Source organism: Lacerta agilis, chromosome 3 (assembly GCF_009819535.1).
Source record: "Lacerta agilis isolate rLacAgi1 chromosome 3, rLacAgi1.pri, whole genome shotgun sequence".
Classification (NCBI taxonomy): Eukaryota; Metazoa; Chordata; class Lepidosauria; order Squamata; family Lacertidae; genus Lacerta; species Lacerta agilis.
In genome coordinates, this window is record NC_046314.1 from 112,380,229 (window position 1) to 112,397,273 (window position 17,045).

The 17,045-nt window shown below is 51.1% G+C and overlaps 1 protein-coding gene across 1 annotated transcript; it reads right to left on the reverse strand.

Moving 5' to 3' along the window:
• Window positions 1-167: 167 nt before the first annotated feature.
• On the reverse strand, window positions 168-16,473 carry NEIL2 (nei like DNA glycosylase 2). The gene is made up of 5 exons (XM_033145533.1): window positions 16,378-16,473; window positions 12,461-12,640; window positions 3,986-4,341; window positions 1,888-2,084; window positions 168-487 (listed from the first exon to the last, which is right to left on the reverse strand). The coding sequence occupies exons 2-5, from the start codon at window positions 12,596-12,598 to the stop codon at window positions 168-170; spliced, it is 1,011 nt and encodes a 336-aa protein (XP_033001424.1). The 5' UTR covers window positions 12,599-12,640; window positions 16,378-16,473.
• Between the last annotated feature and the right edge of the window lie 572 nt (window positions 16,474-17,045).

Consider the following 17,045-nt stretch of genomic DNA (forward strand, 5'->3'; position numbering starts at 1 on the left):
GAGGACTAGCTGCTTGGTAAGTACTCGTCAGCATTAAAACCAGGGTGGAAACAGTTGGGGTTTGGGGTGGCATCTGCGTAGCAATCGTGGGCATGTGCCCGCCCTGCCCTCTCTTCAAATTTTAGCACCCTAGCACAATCCAACCAGGGGCAGAGAGGCTCAACCATTCAGCTGCTGCCAGTAGAAAGGTCTTCAGCCTCTTCCTGAGCAACTTGAGGCTGGCACTGGGGACACCACCAGGTAAGTCTTTTCAGTCCATCCGGGGGACCAAAGGCTTCTTTCCTCACCTGGTGCCCTTCAGGGCATCTCTCTTTCTGGTAGATCTGCCAGTGTTGCCTCCCTCTCCGCCGCTTGTTGAGGAACCAGTCGGAGGTGAAGCGAACAGCGTGGTCAAGCAGGGACCTGAGTTCCGGGAGTGGCAGGAGGGATCCGAGGGAGAGTGGGTGGATCTTCGCTAGGTAAAGGGCCTCGTTCTTAATGATATTCCCTGGGATGAAATGTTTTAAAACAGACAAGTTGGTTATGATACACTGGGCCAAAGATTTTGGGTATAATATACAGTTAAAGGACTGGGAGAAACTGTAGAAAGAACGAGTAAAATTTACTGCATGCACTGCATTGAAAGAATATATAATGAAAATGATGTATATACAAAACAAAATCGAAAATTCTTTCTAGTAGCACCTTAGAGACCAACTGAGTTTGTTCCTGGTATGAGCTTTCGTGTGCATGCACACTTCTTCAGATACACTGAAACAGAAGTCACCAGATCCTTAAATATAGTGGGGGAGTGGGGAGGGGTATTACTCAGAAGGGTGGTGGGAATGGGTGATAGGCTGATAAGTGTGGAAAACCTGTTGACGACTCTAAACGGCTGCAATTAGTCTTGCAGGGAAAGGCAAGGGGTGAGATGGCTAAAGATGGCTTTGTCAGACATTTATTCATCAATTTATATCGCCTTGTATCTTCCAAGGATCTCAAGCAGAGGGTGCCCAGTGTGGTGTAGTGGTTAAGAGCGCTAGATTCGTAATCTGGTGAACCGGGTTCGCGTCCCCGCTCCTCCACATGCAGCTGCTGGGTGACCTTGGGCTAGTCACACTTCTTTGAAGTCTCTCAGCCCCACTCACCTCACAGAGTGTTTGTTGTGGGGGGAGGAAGGGAAAGGAGATTGTTAGCCGCTTTGAGACTCCTTCGGATAGTGATAAAGCGGGATATCAAATCCAAACTCCTCCTCCTCTTCTTCTTCTTCTTCTTCCTCCTCCTCCTCCTCTCCATTTCATCCACATAACAACCCTGTGAGGTAGGTAAGGCTAAGAGATGGTGACTGACTCCAAGGTCGCCCAGTGAGCTTCATGTCTGAGTGGAGACTTGAACCCTGTTCTCCCAGGTCCATGTCCAACACTCTAACCATTACGCCACACTTCACTCTTGTGGGGCAATGTATTGTGTGGCACAAGGTCCTAGAATATTGTCAAAACAAAATAAAATAAAAAATTCCTTCCAGTAGCACCTTAGAGACGAACTAAGTTAAGAACAAACTTAGTTGGTCTCTAAAGTGCTACTGGAAGGAATTTTTTATTTTATTTTATTTTGACTATGACAGACCAACATGGCTACCTACCTGGAACTGGAATATTGTGTTCGTTTTCCTGAATATAGTGCATATGGTCTCATTAGATAGTAAAATCCATGTTAAATGGCTGTTTTAGGGGTTGTTTTTAAAAGTCTGGAACGGATTAATCCATTTTGCATTACTTTCCATGGGAAAGCACGCCTTGGTATTGGAACCCTTTGGTTTTGGAACGGACTTCCGGAACGGATAAAGTTTGGGAACCAAGGTACCACCGAACTGGGAACAAAACTAAAGAGATACAACCCGATACATACCAAGCCCTGAGAAATATCTTTGGTCCAGCAGGGTGTGGCACACAGGTACAGCTTTGCACAGAGCCCCCAAAGCGCGTTCCTGATCAAACTCCAAGCTCAGGATGTCAGTAGCCGGCTCAGCGGTAGGAGAAGAACAGCTATGGATCCGGCAGTTATAAAAGACAAGGAAGCCCCCGCCATCAAAATGCAGAACAAGCCTGAAAGTCAAACGAAGAATATCTTACTGTCTTAGAACAGGGGTGGGGAACCATTTTGGTCTCTATGATCCAGAGTCTTATTGTGATCCGGCCAAATCTGAGGAGCAGGGGCCACCTGTATGTCAATCAAATGGTGTCAAATGATTGACAGGTGGGTGGCTCTACTCATCTTTCCAAATCCCACGTGCGGAGTCTCCAAGCATCAGGCAGACATTGGGCTGTTGGTAGCCTGCCATGGCTTCAAAGTCCTTCTACTGTTTGCAAAGGGGTTTTGCGTCAAAGGGGACCTGTCTGAAACCTCTTTGCAAAAGCACTCTTTGAAGCAGTGTACCCTTCCATTTAACATTGCTCAGCGGTGTTTAGAAAAGGGCTTTGCAAAATTGCAGACTGAAGCATCCTTCCCTCAACTCCACCCCGCCCAGCCAATGTTTGAAAGAGGCGGGGAGACTGCATCAAAGAGCCTGCAGAGGCTCAAAACGGAGCCCAGGGACTCTTAAAGAGCTTCACAAAAGTGCTCTTTGAAGCAGCTGCACACTTCTCCTTCAAGCGAACAACAGGAGAGAGGACACACTGAAGAAGAAGAAGAAGAAGAGTTTGGATTTGATATCCCGCTTTTCACTACCCGAAGGAGTCTCAAAGCGGCTAACATTCTCCTTCCCCTTCCTCCCCCCACAACAAACACTCCTCCATCCTCCATCCTCCGTCCTCTGTCCCACTTGCTTGCTTAAATTAGAAGTCCAAGCCAGACGGGGCAGATTTTGGTAATATGGCACCCTGAGCAAGGAGGAAATTTAGTGACCCCATCCCTAAATATTTCCTATTTACACAATAATTCTTTTTGGTAAAGTTACATTTTTTGTGGATCTTCTCAGTAGGTACTCATATAAATGTTATTGTTGTTGTTGTTGTTGTTGTTGTTCTTGTTCTTGTTGTTCTTGTTTGCCCTCTTAGCTTGATGCCCAGTATGGGGAACCGCATGGCCCTGACCCAGCCAGTCAGCTGATGGGTGGCTGGATGTGTTTTTGCAAAAAGATCAGCCTGTGAGCCGAAGGTTCTGCAACTCTGGTTTAGAAAAAGTGTAAGCTGCTGGTCTATTTGCTTGTGCTCAGGGGCGTAGCAAGGTAAATTGGTACCTGGGGGCAAAAAAAATTTGTCAAACCACCCCCCCCCCGGAGGCATGGGAAGGTCAGGTGGTACCCGGTGCGGAAAATTTCGTGTCAACCCCCCATTGATCCCCCCCGCAAAAATTGTTTTACGTTATTTCATATTTTCTTACAAAGGAATAATAACAAGTAATAATAAAAAAAACTTTTATTTATATCCCACCCTCCCCGGCCGAAGTCGGGCTCAGGATGGCTAACATCAGATACGTAACACTGGTATAAAACCAAACAATAATTAAATTACCTCCTAAAAACATCTCAAAATCAAATTAAAGTCTAATTAGATGGCTTTCCACAGGGTTAGGGTTGGGAGCAGTAAGTGCTCCACTGAACTGAAATTTCAGCCTTCACGACATAGGAAAACAGTCAAGTGAACAGCTATTTTGGTGGAGGAGGGTCAAGATATTAACTGATATGCATGAAATTTCATATATAGCTATATAATCCCTAGTATAGTAAGATAAGACCTTCGGAGCAGGCATTTAAAAAAAAAATCAAAAAAAAAATTTTTCAAAAAAAATTGTTCCTTGCTAATTTTTCACCCCCTCCATTATGGAACCCGGGGCGGACCGCCCCCCTCGCCCCCCCTTGCTACGCCCCTGCTTGTGCTTGAAATCCATGTCACACTTGCATTAGGACCAGCTGAGACTTATGACAATTTTTGCTCCTGTGCAAAATAGGCTTGGGCCTAATTTTTTTGGTGGCATCTGCACAGCGTAGTAATTATCAAATTCGTACCTGGGAACGGGATCTTTCCAGTCCCCTCTTTTATTAGCCTTGTTGGCCCTTGCAAACTCATTGGCCCGGACGCTCCCATAGAGCCAAAAGTGGAAGCGTAGCCATTTCCAAGGGGGTCTGGCAGCGTCGTCCATAAATGATGCTAAATCAGTTTCGTGCTCCTCCTGCAGGGGGCGCTGCGGACCCCCAGAGTCGGCCTTGCCTCCTTCCCAACTCTGAAGAATGGGACTGCCTCTGCCAAGGCCCATCCCTCGGCTGCTTGACCTGGGTTCGGAAGGTTCTGTAGAAGAGCCCTCGCTGCTGGGTGCTGCTTCCTGAACTCCACCAAAAGCCAGGAACAAATTCTTCCCGTGGACCTAAAAAAAAAATCAGGGATATCAGAAGGCATCATTTTCTGTTCCACACTGTATTCATCATAGAGATGTAAAATTTCCAGAATTCATAGAATAAAGAAATCATACAGTTGGAAGGAATTCCAAGAGCCATCTAGAGTTGTGTACAGCTACAGTGGTAAATCTGGATGCGAACGGGATCCGTTCCGGAGCCCCGTTCGCATCCTGAGCAGAATGCAACCCGCAGCGCCGCTTCTGCGCATGCATGGGTCATGATTCGGTGCATCTGCGCATGCGCGAACCGCCAAACCTGGAAGTAACCCGTTCCGGTACTTCCGGGTTCGGTGCATTCGTAACCCGTGCCATTCGCAACCCGCAGCAATCGTATCTAGAAGTATGACTGTATTGGTAAAGGTAAAGGACTCCTGGATGGTTAAGTCCAGTCCAAGGCGACTATGGGGTTGTGGCGCTCATCTTGCTTTCAGGCCGAGGGAGCCGGTGTTTGTCCACAGACAGCTGTGCTGGCCCCAAGGGTTTGTCCATGAAGCGAGGTCCAAGTCCAGTCCTGGGTCTAGGGGTCCAAAGGAGGTCAGTCCGGCGGGGAGCGAGGCAGGGAGCAGGTCAAGGTCCAAGGCAGGTTCAGGCACAAGGTTGCAGGTTGAGCACACGCTTGCAACTAAGTTGCTCACGCAACTTGGGCTGGGTCTGGCTGGCTTTTATCTGGCCCTATGCTTAGGGCCGCCCCGATCCTCTGGAGACTCGCCTCTCCTCCGGGCCTGGAGGCGAGCACTCCTCCTGCAGACACTTAACTCCCTTCGCCTCTCTGCCCTGAGCCTCTGTAGCTCAGGAGAGGCTGGTGGGTTACTGGACCCAGGGGATGCCTCAGCTTCCTCTGAAGAGGCTGGGAGTGGAGCACCTGCAGGCAATGGGTCCTCCCTCCCATCAGGAGCCAGAGCAGACTCTGCTGATGCCTGCACCTGGGGATCCAGCACAGGTGGGGATCCTTCAGGCTCAAGCCCTGGCCCCGGCTCAGCTGGTTCTGGAGGCGGGGAATCCTGTGCAGGCTGGGATCCCTCAGGTTCAGCATCAGAGTCTGACTCCCAGGCCATCACACCATCCCCCCTCCCAGGCCTCCCCCTCAACCGAGGGGCCGGACCAGGCTTGCTGGGGTAAGCTGCATGGAAATCACAGAGGCAGGCAGGTGCGTGGACGTTTTCTGCTGGTTCCCATGAACGATCCTCAGGCCCATACCCCTTCCAGTCGATGAGGTATTGGAGCTTCCCCCTGCGGTATCGTGAGTCAAGAATGCGCTCCACCTCGTACTCAGGCTCACCCTCAACCAAAACTGGCTGCGGTCGTGGATTGTCTGGGTGGAACTCGTCGGGCGGGGCGACTGGACTAAGTAGGGACCGGTGGAATACCGGGTGAACCTTGAGTGATGGAGGTAACTGGAGGCGAAACGCCACCGGTGACACCTGCGCAGTGATGGTGAATGGGCCGGCAAACCGTGCATCCAGCTTTCGTGAGGGCCGAGAAGGATGCAGGTGACGGGTAGAGAGCCACACCCGATCGCCAACATGGAGTTCTGGCCCCTCCTGACGATGTCGGTCAGCCTGGGCCTTGTATGCGTCCTTGGCCTGGTGCAGTTGCTCCATCAATAATTGTTGCTGGGACTGAAGCTCCTGAAGCCAGTCTGTCACTGCGGGGACTGCGGAAGCTGGCAGCACGTCCGGGAACAAACGTGGATGGTAGCCGTAGGAGGCCTGGAACGGGGTCTGCTGGGTGGAGGCGTTCACTGCATTGTTGTAGGCAAACTCCGCCAATGGCAAGTGATCGACCCAGTCATCCTGCTGGAAGCTGCAGTAACACCGGAGGTACTGCTCCAGCACCGCATTTGCCCGTTCCGTCTGGCCATCGGTCTGCGGGTGGTGGGCCGAAGATAGACAGACCTCCGTCCCAAGGGTCTGGTGCAGGGCTCGCCAGAAGTGGGATGTGAACTGGACGCCGCGGTCAGAAACCACACGCTCGGGAAGGCCATGCAGGCGGAAGATGTGCTGCAAGTACAGTTGAGCCGTCTCCTTAGCTGTGGGTATGGACGGGCAGGGGGCACAGTGCACCATCTTAGTGAAATGGTCCGTGAAAACCAGGAGGCAGGTACAGTGACGAGATGGGGGCAAGTCTACCACAAAGTCCAGCGAGACCGTGTGCCACGGACGTGGTGGGACTGGTAATGGCTGGAGCAGACCGGGGGGTCGCCCAGTAGGACCCTTGGCCCGCCGGCAGACATCGCAACCAGCAACATAGCGTGCCACATCAGCCTTCAGGCGGGGCCACCAGAACTCCCGGCTTACCAGATGAGTGGTCCGGTACCGCCCAAAGTGCCCTGCTGCTGGGGCATCGTGGGACATCTGGAGAACCTCAGCCCGCAATGGTCCTGGTGGGATGTATAGACGACCCTGGTGCAGCAGTAGGCCCTGGTGCAGGGCCAGCCCCGGATATCGAGGGCATGACCCGTCAGACAGTTCCCGGAGCCGTTCCTGAGCCCAAGTGTCTACCCGTTGCTGTTCTCGCACCCGAGCCTGCAGTGGCTTGGCCTCCTGAGTGGCCAGGAATGTGGCTGGTGGTAAGATAGTCGTCGGTACTGCCTGCTGTACAGTGTCTGCGACGTCCTCGGGTTTCCGGGACAGGGCATCTGCTTTCCGGTTTTGGGAGCTAGGGATGTAGCGGATCCGGAACTGGAACCGGGAGAAAAACAGCGCCCACCGGATCTGCCTTTGGTTCAACTTGCGGGTGGTCTGGAGGTACTCCAGATTCCGGTGGTCCGTTCTCACTTCCACCGGGTGTCGTGCCCCCTCAAGATGATGGCGCCAGACCTCAAAGGCCACCTTGATGGCCAGTAGTTCCCGCTCCCACACGGTATAGTTACGCTCCGCCGGAAGGAGCTGCCGGGAGTAGTAGGCGCAGGGTAACAGCGGCGCATCGGGTCCATGTTGCTGAGACAGGATGGCACCGAGAGCCGTACTGGAGGCATCAGTCTCCACCACAAAGGGACGAGAGGGATCAGGATGCTGTAAAATCGGCGCCCTCTGGAAACAGGCTTTCAACCCCTGAAATGCCACTTCAGCCTCCTCATCCCAGGAGAAGGGCGTCTTGGGGCGCAGCAGTCGGGTTAATGGGGTGGTGCGATGAGCATAATCTGCAATGAAGGTCCGGTAATAGTTGGCGAACCCTAGGAACCGCTGTAAGTCCTTGCGGTTCCGGGGCGCTGCCCACTCTCGAACCGCAGCCACCTTCCCAGGGTCCATCTGCACCCCGTCAGGGGAGAGTCGGTGTCCAAGGAAGTCCACTGACCGCTGGTGGAACTCGCACTTGCTGAGCTTGGCATACAGGCGGTGCTCCCGCAAGCGCTGCAACACGGACCGAACATGACTCTCGTGACGGGCTGGGTCACGGGAATAAATCAGAATATCATCTAGGTACACCACCACGTATTTGTCTAGCAAGTCCTGGAACACGTGGTTGATGTACCGTTGAAACACGGCGGGCGCGTTGCATAATCCGAACGGCATAACCAGGTATTCAAACTGCCCATACCGGGTCCCGAATGCCGTCTTCCACTCGTCCCCGGCACGGATCCGAATCAAGTTGTAGGCCCCTCGGAGGTCCAGTTTGGTGAACATCTGCGCCCCCTGCACCCGCTCCAGCAATTCTGCAATAAGGGGCAAGGGGTACCGGTCTGGGATGGTGATCTTATTCAGGGCCCGGTAGTCATGGCAGAGGCGAAGCTCCCCACACTTCTTCTTAACGAAGAGTACAGGAGCGGCAGTGGGTGAGGTAGAGGGCCTAATGAACCCGCGTTCCAGGTTCTTGCGAAGGAAGTCCTGCAAGGCTTCACGCTCTGGCTCCGAAAGAGAATATAGGCGGCTCACAGGCAGGGGCGCCCCAGGCTGGAGGTCTATGCCGCAGTCGAAGGACCGATGAGGCGGCAGCTGGTCTGCTCCCTGTTCCTCGAACACGTCCAAATAGTCCTGGTACACGGCAGGGAGCGTTGACACAGCCTGCCCCATGGGGGCAGCTGCTACTAACTCGGACTGAGCATGGGAACCCGGGTCTGGGAAGCGTACAGTCCGATTGACCCAGTCGATCTGAACATTGTGCGACTCCAGCCAGTCCATCCCAAGCACCAGGGGAAACCGGGGCATGGTGGCAATGTCCAGGGTTCTCACCTCCCGGTGCTGCTGGTAGCACAGGACCAAGGGCTGGGTCTCCCGAGTAACCGCGCCCGAGCGTAGGAGCCGTCCGTCAATTGCCTCCACCTGTACTGGTTCCGGCTTGTTCTGAAGCGGCACCTGATGCTGAGTGGCGAAGGCAGAGTCCATATAGGAGCGGGTTGCCCCCGAATCCACCAGAGCGTGGGTGAGAATCCAGGGCCCACCGGGGGGGTATAGACGCACCGGTATCATGAGGTGTTGCAATTCCACTGGTGAGGGCCCATCATGCGATGCTTGGGGCCCCAGGTAGCCTGGGCCATCGGCTACTGGGGTTGGCTGTTTCACCTGCGGCTGGCGTTTCTCAGGGCAGGTTCGGGCGTAGTGTCCACTCCCACCGCAGTAGAGACACAGGTTCCCCTCCCGACGCCGAGTCTTTTCCGAGGGGGAGAGGCAAGGCCGCGCTGCCCCGAGCTGCATCGTCTCCTCCAATGACTCAGCTCTGGCCACGGAACTGCAGGGAAGCACCGGCGCTGGGAGCCCGGAGTGCCGGCGGCCCCGGGCCTGGCGACGGTCCTCCAACCGATCATCTATCTGCAGACTCCGTTGGATGAGGGCATCCAGTGTGGCAGGGCGATCCAACGTGGCCAGCTGATCCAGTATCTCGTCTGAAAGTCCCTCGAGATACTGGTCCCGCAGTGCAGAGTCGTTCCAGGTCAAGTCCTGCGCCAGCAGCCGAAATTCTGTGGCGTAGGTGGCCACTGTGGACTTGCCCTGTTTCAACTGCCGAATTGCCCGATTGGCTTGACTCCCCTTCTGAGGGTTGGCGAACGTGGTTTCCAGATGATTGCAAAACCCCATATAGTCTGTCAGCAAGGGGGAGTCTTGCCGGAGCAGCGGCAACGCCCACTTGGCCGCCTGGTCCTTCAGCAAGCTGATCAGGAAGTGCACCTTGGTGCGGTCGTCGGGGAAATCCCAAGCTCGCCCCTGAATATACAGCTTGGCCTGGGCGAGAAACATGGGAAAGCTGGCTGGGGACCCATCAAATTTCTCTGGCAGGGCCACTGGGTACTTGCCAGGAGCTGGGGCGGCGGCCCCAGGAGCCGGTAAGGCATCCAAACGCTGCTGAAGCGCCGTAACCGCATTGCTTAGCTGCTGCACGGTGTGGGTCAAGGCCTGGTTCTCCTGGGCCAATGCCACCAGCGCAGCCGCCTGGTCAGCCATGGCTACTAGTTCCTCCCGAACGCACCCCAGCGAAGGGGGAGTGCGGGTGTGGCGTGAGCAAACTGTGCTGGCCCCAAGGGTTTGTCCATGAAGCGAGGTCCAAGTCCAGTCCTGGGTCTAGGGGTCCAAAGGAGGTCAGTCCGGCGGGGAGCGAGGCAGGGAGCAGGTCAAGGTCCAAGGCAGGTTCAGGCACAAGGTTGCAGGTTGAGCACACGCTTGCAACTAAGTTGCTCACGCAACTTGGGCTGGGTCTGGCTGGCTTTTATCTGGCCCTATGCTTAGGGCCGCCCCGATCCTCTGGAGACTCGCCTCTCCTCCGGGCCTGGAGGCGAGCACTCCTCCTGCAGACACTTAACTCCCTTCGCCTCTCTGCCCTGAGCCTCTGTAGCTCAGGAGAGGCTGGTGGGTTACTGGACCCAGGGGATGCCTCAGCTTCCTCTGAAGAGGCTGGGAGTGGAGCACCTGCAGGCAATGGGTCCTCCCTCCCATCAGGAGCCAGAGCAGACTCTGCTGATGCCTGCACCTGGGGATCCAGCACAGGTGGGGATCCTTCAGGCTCAAGCCCTGGCCCCGGCTCAGCTGGTTCTGGAGGCGGGGAATCCTGTGCAGGCTGGGATCCCTCAGGTTCAGCATCAGAGTCTGACTCCCAGGCCATCACAACAGCTTTCCGGGTCATGACTAAACCGCTACTGGCACACAGAGGACCATGATGAGTGCCAGAGCGCACAGAAACGCCGTTTACCTCCCCGCTGCAGTGGTACCTATTTATCTACTTGCACTGGCATGCTTTCGAACTGCTAGGTTGGCAGGAGCTGGGACAGAGCGATGGGAGCGCACCCCGTCGCGGGGATTCGAACCGCTGACCTTCCAATCAGCAAGCCCAAGATGCTCGGTGGTTTAGACCACAGCGCCACCGATTGGAAAACAACAAAGCCAGTGGACCTGATGGGATACCTGTTGAAGTTTTCAGAATGAACTCACAAAACAACTTCACAAGCTCATGGGAAAAAAATCTGGGAGAGAGGCACAGCAACACCATCGCTCTCTGACTCTCTCTCCCCAACCGGCTGCTTGCAAACTCCGTTCCATAACTCCGAACTGTCATCCCTAAAACACTAGCATTAGCTTGTAAACTAACTTCTCAGCTGAGGGAGAAATCCCACTCGTTTGCAAAGGAGATTGGCATTTGTTTTTTTGTTTTTGTTTTAATATAAATTTTTATTATTGTTTTACAAAATGTACAGTAATAAACAGTAAGTTGCAAATAAAGATAAAGAATTGTACAACACAACCAGTTACAATTATTGTGTTTCTTAACTTCTAATACACTTTCTCCTTTTGTTGTTACTCCCATCCGGTATCCAATTCCATGTGTTTATACAATTCTGAATATTTTATATACTACTGCATTCTGCATGATAGCTTATCTTGACTCATAAAAGAACTACAGATGCAAAATACATGATAGAACCAAAAGAAAAAACAAAAAAACAAAACAACCCCAAAAACAAACAAACAAACAAACAAAATCCCGACCTCCCCCCACCCATCCCCAATATTGAAAATAAACAGTCCCAACACTATCAACAAATTTCCAATCCCTTCCGACCCCCTGTCATACCCAACCGTATAGTTCACTCTTAATTGTGAGTGTAAATCATCCTGTCCACATATCTTCAAATAAATCTTTATAACACTACAATTTCGACCCATACCCTGCTTTCCCCTCGTATCCTTCCTTCTACATCTACTTTCTGGGCTATTGAAAAGCTGGCATGACTATCCAACCTCTACTATATTTCTGAACATATGTTGTATATTTAAACCACTTTTCCTGAAACTTTTGCTTTGATCCCCCCCTTAAATTATTGGTTAGCTGGGCCATTTCCGCAAACTCCTGCAACTTGTTTTGCCATTCCATTATTGATGGTGGATCTGGTTCTTTCCACCTCATCGCTATTAAAATTCGGGCCGCCGCCGTAGCATACAAAAAAACCTCTCTTAGTGGAGATTGGCATTTGAGCCTTCGTTGTGCTAGCAGATCATTACCAAACAGGCTATCATAGAAACATAGAATTTTAAGAGCTGGAAGGGTCCCCGAGGGTCATCTAGTCCAACCCCCTGCAACGCAGGAATCTTTTGCCCAATGTGGCGCTCAGACCCATGACTCTTTTGGGACTACAATTCCCATCACCCCTGACCACTGGTCCTGTTAGCTAGGGATGATGGCAGCTGTAGTCCCAAAACAGCTGGAGGGGCAAGTTTGGCCATCACTGATAGAGAGACTCATGCTGTACCAGCTGAGCTGTTGGTAGCTCCCTGCAAGGAAATTGGTCTGTTAATTAGCTGTTACTACATCACCGAAAGCATCATCTTGGGCTTGACCTAATTAAAACTTAATACAGTACAGTACATGCAAATTTCAGAGGATTTAGAAACGCCTAACACAAATGTCAAAGTAGCTTATCTTTAGTAGCTGTTGACGTGCCCAACAGCTTAAATTCACATAGGGTGTGATTACCTAGTTTTAATACTCCAAGCATTAATTAAATTCTAGCACCCACTTGGTCCCAGAAATCTATGTCAAGTCTAGTGCCCACCAACTTACAGCAAGATCATTCTTAATGCTCTAAAAATCCAAATGAATACCAGCAGAGACGAGGAAAAAATACCCAAGGTATTTGGGGGAGCCAAATGGATGTGAGACTCACCTTAGTGTCCCACAGCACCAGCCCCTTCAGATCATCTGGGTTCATCTGCTTCGTGCTTCCCCCTACTTCGGTCACACCCTGCCCCACAAATGAGGAGCACTGAAGCTGGAACCTCTTCACAGTCGGGCCCTCGGGCATTGCTGCAGGAGAGGGAGAAAATTGGGGGTGGCGGCCGAGTCCCTGAAAAAGAGTTTGGATTTGATATCCCGCTTTATCACTACCCGAAGGAGTCTCAAAGCGGCTAACATTCTCCTTTCCCTTCCTCCCCCCACAACAAACACTCTGTGAGGTGAGTGGGGCTGAGAGACTTCAAAGAAGCGTGACTAGCCCAAGGTCACTCAGCAGCTGCATGTGGAGGAGAGGAGACGCGAACCCGGTTCACCAGATTACGAGTCTACCGCTCTTAACTACTACAGCACACTGGCTACACCACACACTGAAGCGGAAAGGGGCCAAGTTAATCACTCAAAGACACAGCTCTTGTACAATGGTCTTTCCAATGACAGGGTCAAATCCAAGCATGTACAGGCACAAAAAATTGCAGAACAGTTGTACCTCGGGTTACATATTTAATTGGTTCTGGGTCGCTGTACGTAACCCAAAAAAAATCGCTTTGCACATGCATGAAGCACACAGAACGCTTCTGCGCATGCGCGTATCACACGCACAGCGGGTTATACTTCCAGGTTACGGCCGGAGTTCGTAACCCGAAAAGTACGCAACCCGAAGCGTACATAACCCGAGGTATGACTGTAAAAATAATAATAGAATCGCAGAATCATAGATTTGGAAGGGGACCAAGGGTCATCTAGCCCAACCCCCTCCAATGCAGGAATCTCAGCTAAAGTGTCCATGACAGATGGCCATCCAACCTCTGCTTTAAAACTTGCAAGGAAGAAGAGTGCCGAGGGAGACCGTTCCACTGGCAAAGAAAAAAATGCTTTATATGCGTTATTTATGCATTCTAACACTGTGACACCAGATGTCGCTGTGGAGTTCTGTTTTTGCCAACCCGATTTCCCATACAAAGTTTGCAACGCGTTTAACTGATACACTTCTTTGATGTGTCTAGATCCAGCCTTAATCTCAGGTTTGTGGGTTTGAGCTCTACGTTGGGCAAAAGATTCCTGCACTGCAGTGCGTTGGACCAGATGACCCTTGTGGTCCCTTCCAATTCTACAACGCTATGACACTATGATTTGGGGAGACTCAGGATCATTTTCCTACTTGGCTATGAATCACTGTCGAACAGCTCTTACCCTCAGAAAGTTCTTCCTGAAGTTTAGCCGGAATATCCCTTCTTGTAACTTCAACCCATTGGCTTGAGTCCTACCCTCCAGAGCAGGAGAAAGCAAACTTGATCCATCCTCCATGTGAAAGCCGTTTAGATATTTGAAGATGGTTCTCATCTCTCCTCTCAGTCTCCTCTTTTCCAGGCTAAACATACCCAGCTCCTTCGACCGTACCTCATAAGGCTTGGCTTCTAGACCCTTGATCATCCTAGCTGCCCTCCTCTGCACACATTGCAGCTTGTCAACATCCTTCTTAAATTGTGGTGCCCAGAACTGGACACAGTATTCCAAGTGTGGTCTGACCAAGGCAGAATAGAGTGGTACTATTACTATTACTATTAGTACTTTGGCCACCTCATGAGAAGAGAAGACTCCCTGGGAAAGACCCTGATGTTGGGAAAGATGGAGGGCACAAGGAGAAGGGGACGACAGTGGACGAGATGGTTGGACAGTGTTCTCGAAGCAACTGGCATGAGTTTGGCCAAACTGCGGGAGGCAGTGGAGGATAGGGGTGCCTGGCGTGCTCTGGTCCATGGGGTCACGAAGAGTTGGACACGACTGAACGACTGAACAATTTACTACGCTTCTATGCTTAGTTATAGGCAGTTATGAAAACTGTATCATGTCATTCTTCGAGGTCGCAGAGATGACCGGGAAACTTCGTGACCAGAGGGATGATGCGGTGGAAGAAGAATGGAAGAAATTCAAACTGTATTAAAAAAAATTATTGTATGATTGATAATTAGATATAATTTGGAAGAAAAGATAGACTGTAGATGTAGAGTTAGGTTAAGTGTTCAAGATAGATGAAATATGAGCTAGGATAAAGTTAAGATTAATAAGTAGGTATTTGTAATAGAGAGGGGACCCAGGTGGTGCTGTGGGTTAAACCACAGAGCCTAGGGCTTGCTGATCAGAAGGTCAGCGGTTCGAATCCCCGCGATGGGGTGAGCTCCTGTTGCTCGGTCCCTGCTCCTGCCCACCTAGCAGTTCGAAAGCACATCAAATTGCAAGTAGATAAATAGGTACCGCACCGGCGGGAAGGTAAACGGCGTTTCTGTGCGCTGCTCTGGTTCACCAGAAGCGGCTTTGTCATGCTGGCCACATGACCCGGAAGCTGTCTGCGGACAAACGCCGGCTCCCTCGGCCTATAGAGCGAGATGAGTGCCGCAACCCCAGAGTCGGACACGACTGGACCTGATGGTCAGGGGTCCCTTTACCTTTACCTTTATTTGTAATAGAAAATAAGGTTTTATAGGATGTTTAGAAATTACTAAAGATGATAGACAAGGAACGCAGGAAGAGGAGATAGGAGGAAGTCAACATACAATGTGAAGGACAGTTGTTAGTGAGAATAAATAAGATTTTTTGTTTTTATTGTAGGTTTGTTGTTATTATAGGTATGTTTTTAATGTAGGTTTGTTTTTAAATAATTGTATTGTATTGTTGTGTTTATGTTTGATTGTGTTGTTTTTGTTTTATAAAATTTAATAAAGATATTAAAAAGAAAAGAAAAAGAAAACTGTATCATGGCAAGGTGGTAGATGGTTTCCTCTTCAGAGGTTTGGTGTGGGCAGCTGGTGAGGAAGAAATGGCAGCGATGCAGATGTTCTTGGCCTTCTGTCTGCTGCCCAACACATTAAAGTACTTTCTGTAAGGCCGCTCATTCTGGCCTGGGTCCTGCGTTCTGAGCATCTTCAGCTGCGGGAACGGACACTCTTACAGGTGTAACGTAATACCTGTTTCACCTTTGCAAGGAATCTACCTTTTGGTGCAGCCGCGCCCACACTTTGGAACTCCTTGCCGATTGATAACAGGCAGGTGCCTTCACTGTACTCTGTTTAGCACTTGTTAAAACCATTTAAGGCAGCCCTGTTTAGGGAAGCTTTTAATGTTTGGTGGATTATTGTATTTTTAATATTTTATTGGAAGCCGCCCAGAGTGGCTGGGGAAGCCCAGCCAGATGGCTGGGGTATAAATAATAAATTATTTTTATTTTATTTTATTTTATTTTGCTTTCCAGAAGACTACCCAGGTATCTGGAATGTTGATGTGGTGCCGTCACTTTTTAAAAGTGGATTTTAACCGTTTCATTCTTTTTGCAAGCCACTTTTGGTTGTTGCTGAGTTTTTTAAAAAACAATTAAGCGGTGAAGCTGGTGCGGCTGATAATGCCACGGTTGCAGGTTCGACCCCCTTATGGGACACCTGAATATTCCTGCATTGCAGGAGGTTGGACTAGATGATCCTCAGGGGTCCCTTCCAACACTACAGTTCTATGATTCTATCACCTCCTCAGATTTCGTAACCAAGCGCTGGCATGGTTAGTACGTCCGGAAAGCTTCCACGTCCAACACGTGTGTTCACACACCCCTCTACGACTGCAGACGTCAGTAAGCACCACACCCCCGCGAACGCAATGCTTTGCCGAAGGAAGCCGTGCACACGTGCACCCCGCGTGTCAGAGTCGCCACGCGCATTAGCGGGAATTAAATGAACGTGTGAACGCTCCGCGTGCTCAGCCAACCTGGTTTCTATCTAGCTCTCTCTCTCTCTCTCTCTCTCTAGGCTTCTGCGCTCTGATAATGGCATTTGGGGGGGGGGGGGTGGAATCCGGACTCGATACCTTTCCAGGGATGCGAAACTCCTTCAAAACAGCTGCTCCGGCAGACCCACTCAGCAGAGCGCCGAACTGCGCGTCTCCCGAGCAATCGATGTCAGAGCGCCCTGCCCTCCCTGCCCCACACATCTATTGGGCTCCGCTCTCTCCTTGCCGCTGTCCACATGATGATGTCTCTGAGCAGATGATTTCTCCCAAAATGCCACGTGGACAAGTCCCTTCAGGGTTGTTGTCCTCTTTGTTTCCAAAAAACAACAACACTTTAGCACTTTGGGCTTTGGGCCTCTGAGCACGCACAGAGCGTTCCCCCCGCCCCGCGTGGGAGAAAGGTGCTTTTAAAAATACCCAAGGTCCAAGGGAATCTGAGCATGTGCAAATTGCTTTTAAAAAGAAAAAAGAAAAAGAACTTTTAAGGGAATGTGATGAGGGTTTTCTGAACATGTGCAGAGTGCAAAACAACAAAAACTGCTCACCCCTTTTGTCTGCCTTCCTCTCCTTTACATCCTCCTGTTCTGGAAGTTTTGCCCAGACCATAAAACTTTGTCCCTTTGAGAATCCTCGATTCATGCCCCCCCCCCCCTATGGCTCACCTGCTCTCCACAAGCTCACCTTCTGCATTCCTTCAACTGGCTCATTTCTAAAACAGGAATGGGGGAACCTCAGACCTGGTGGCC

Excerpts from the sequence above, each read along its gene's own strand:
- NEIL2 (XM_033145533.1), bottom strand. The coding sequence starts at position 12,598 with ATGCCCGAGGGCCCGACTGTGAAGAGGTTCCAGCTTCAGTGCTCCTCA. Across the intron at positions 4,342-12,460 it reads TGGTGCTGTGGGACACTAAG|GTCCACGGGAAGAATTTGTT; the intron begins GTGAGTCTCACA and ends TTTTTTTTTTAG. Across the intron at positions 488-1,887 it reads AAGATATTTCTCAGGGCTTG|GGAATATCATTAAGAACGAG; the intron begins GTATGTATCGGG and ends ATTTCATCCCAG.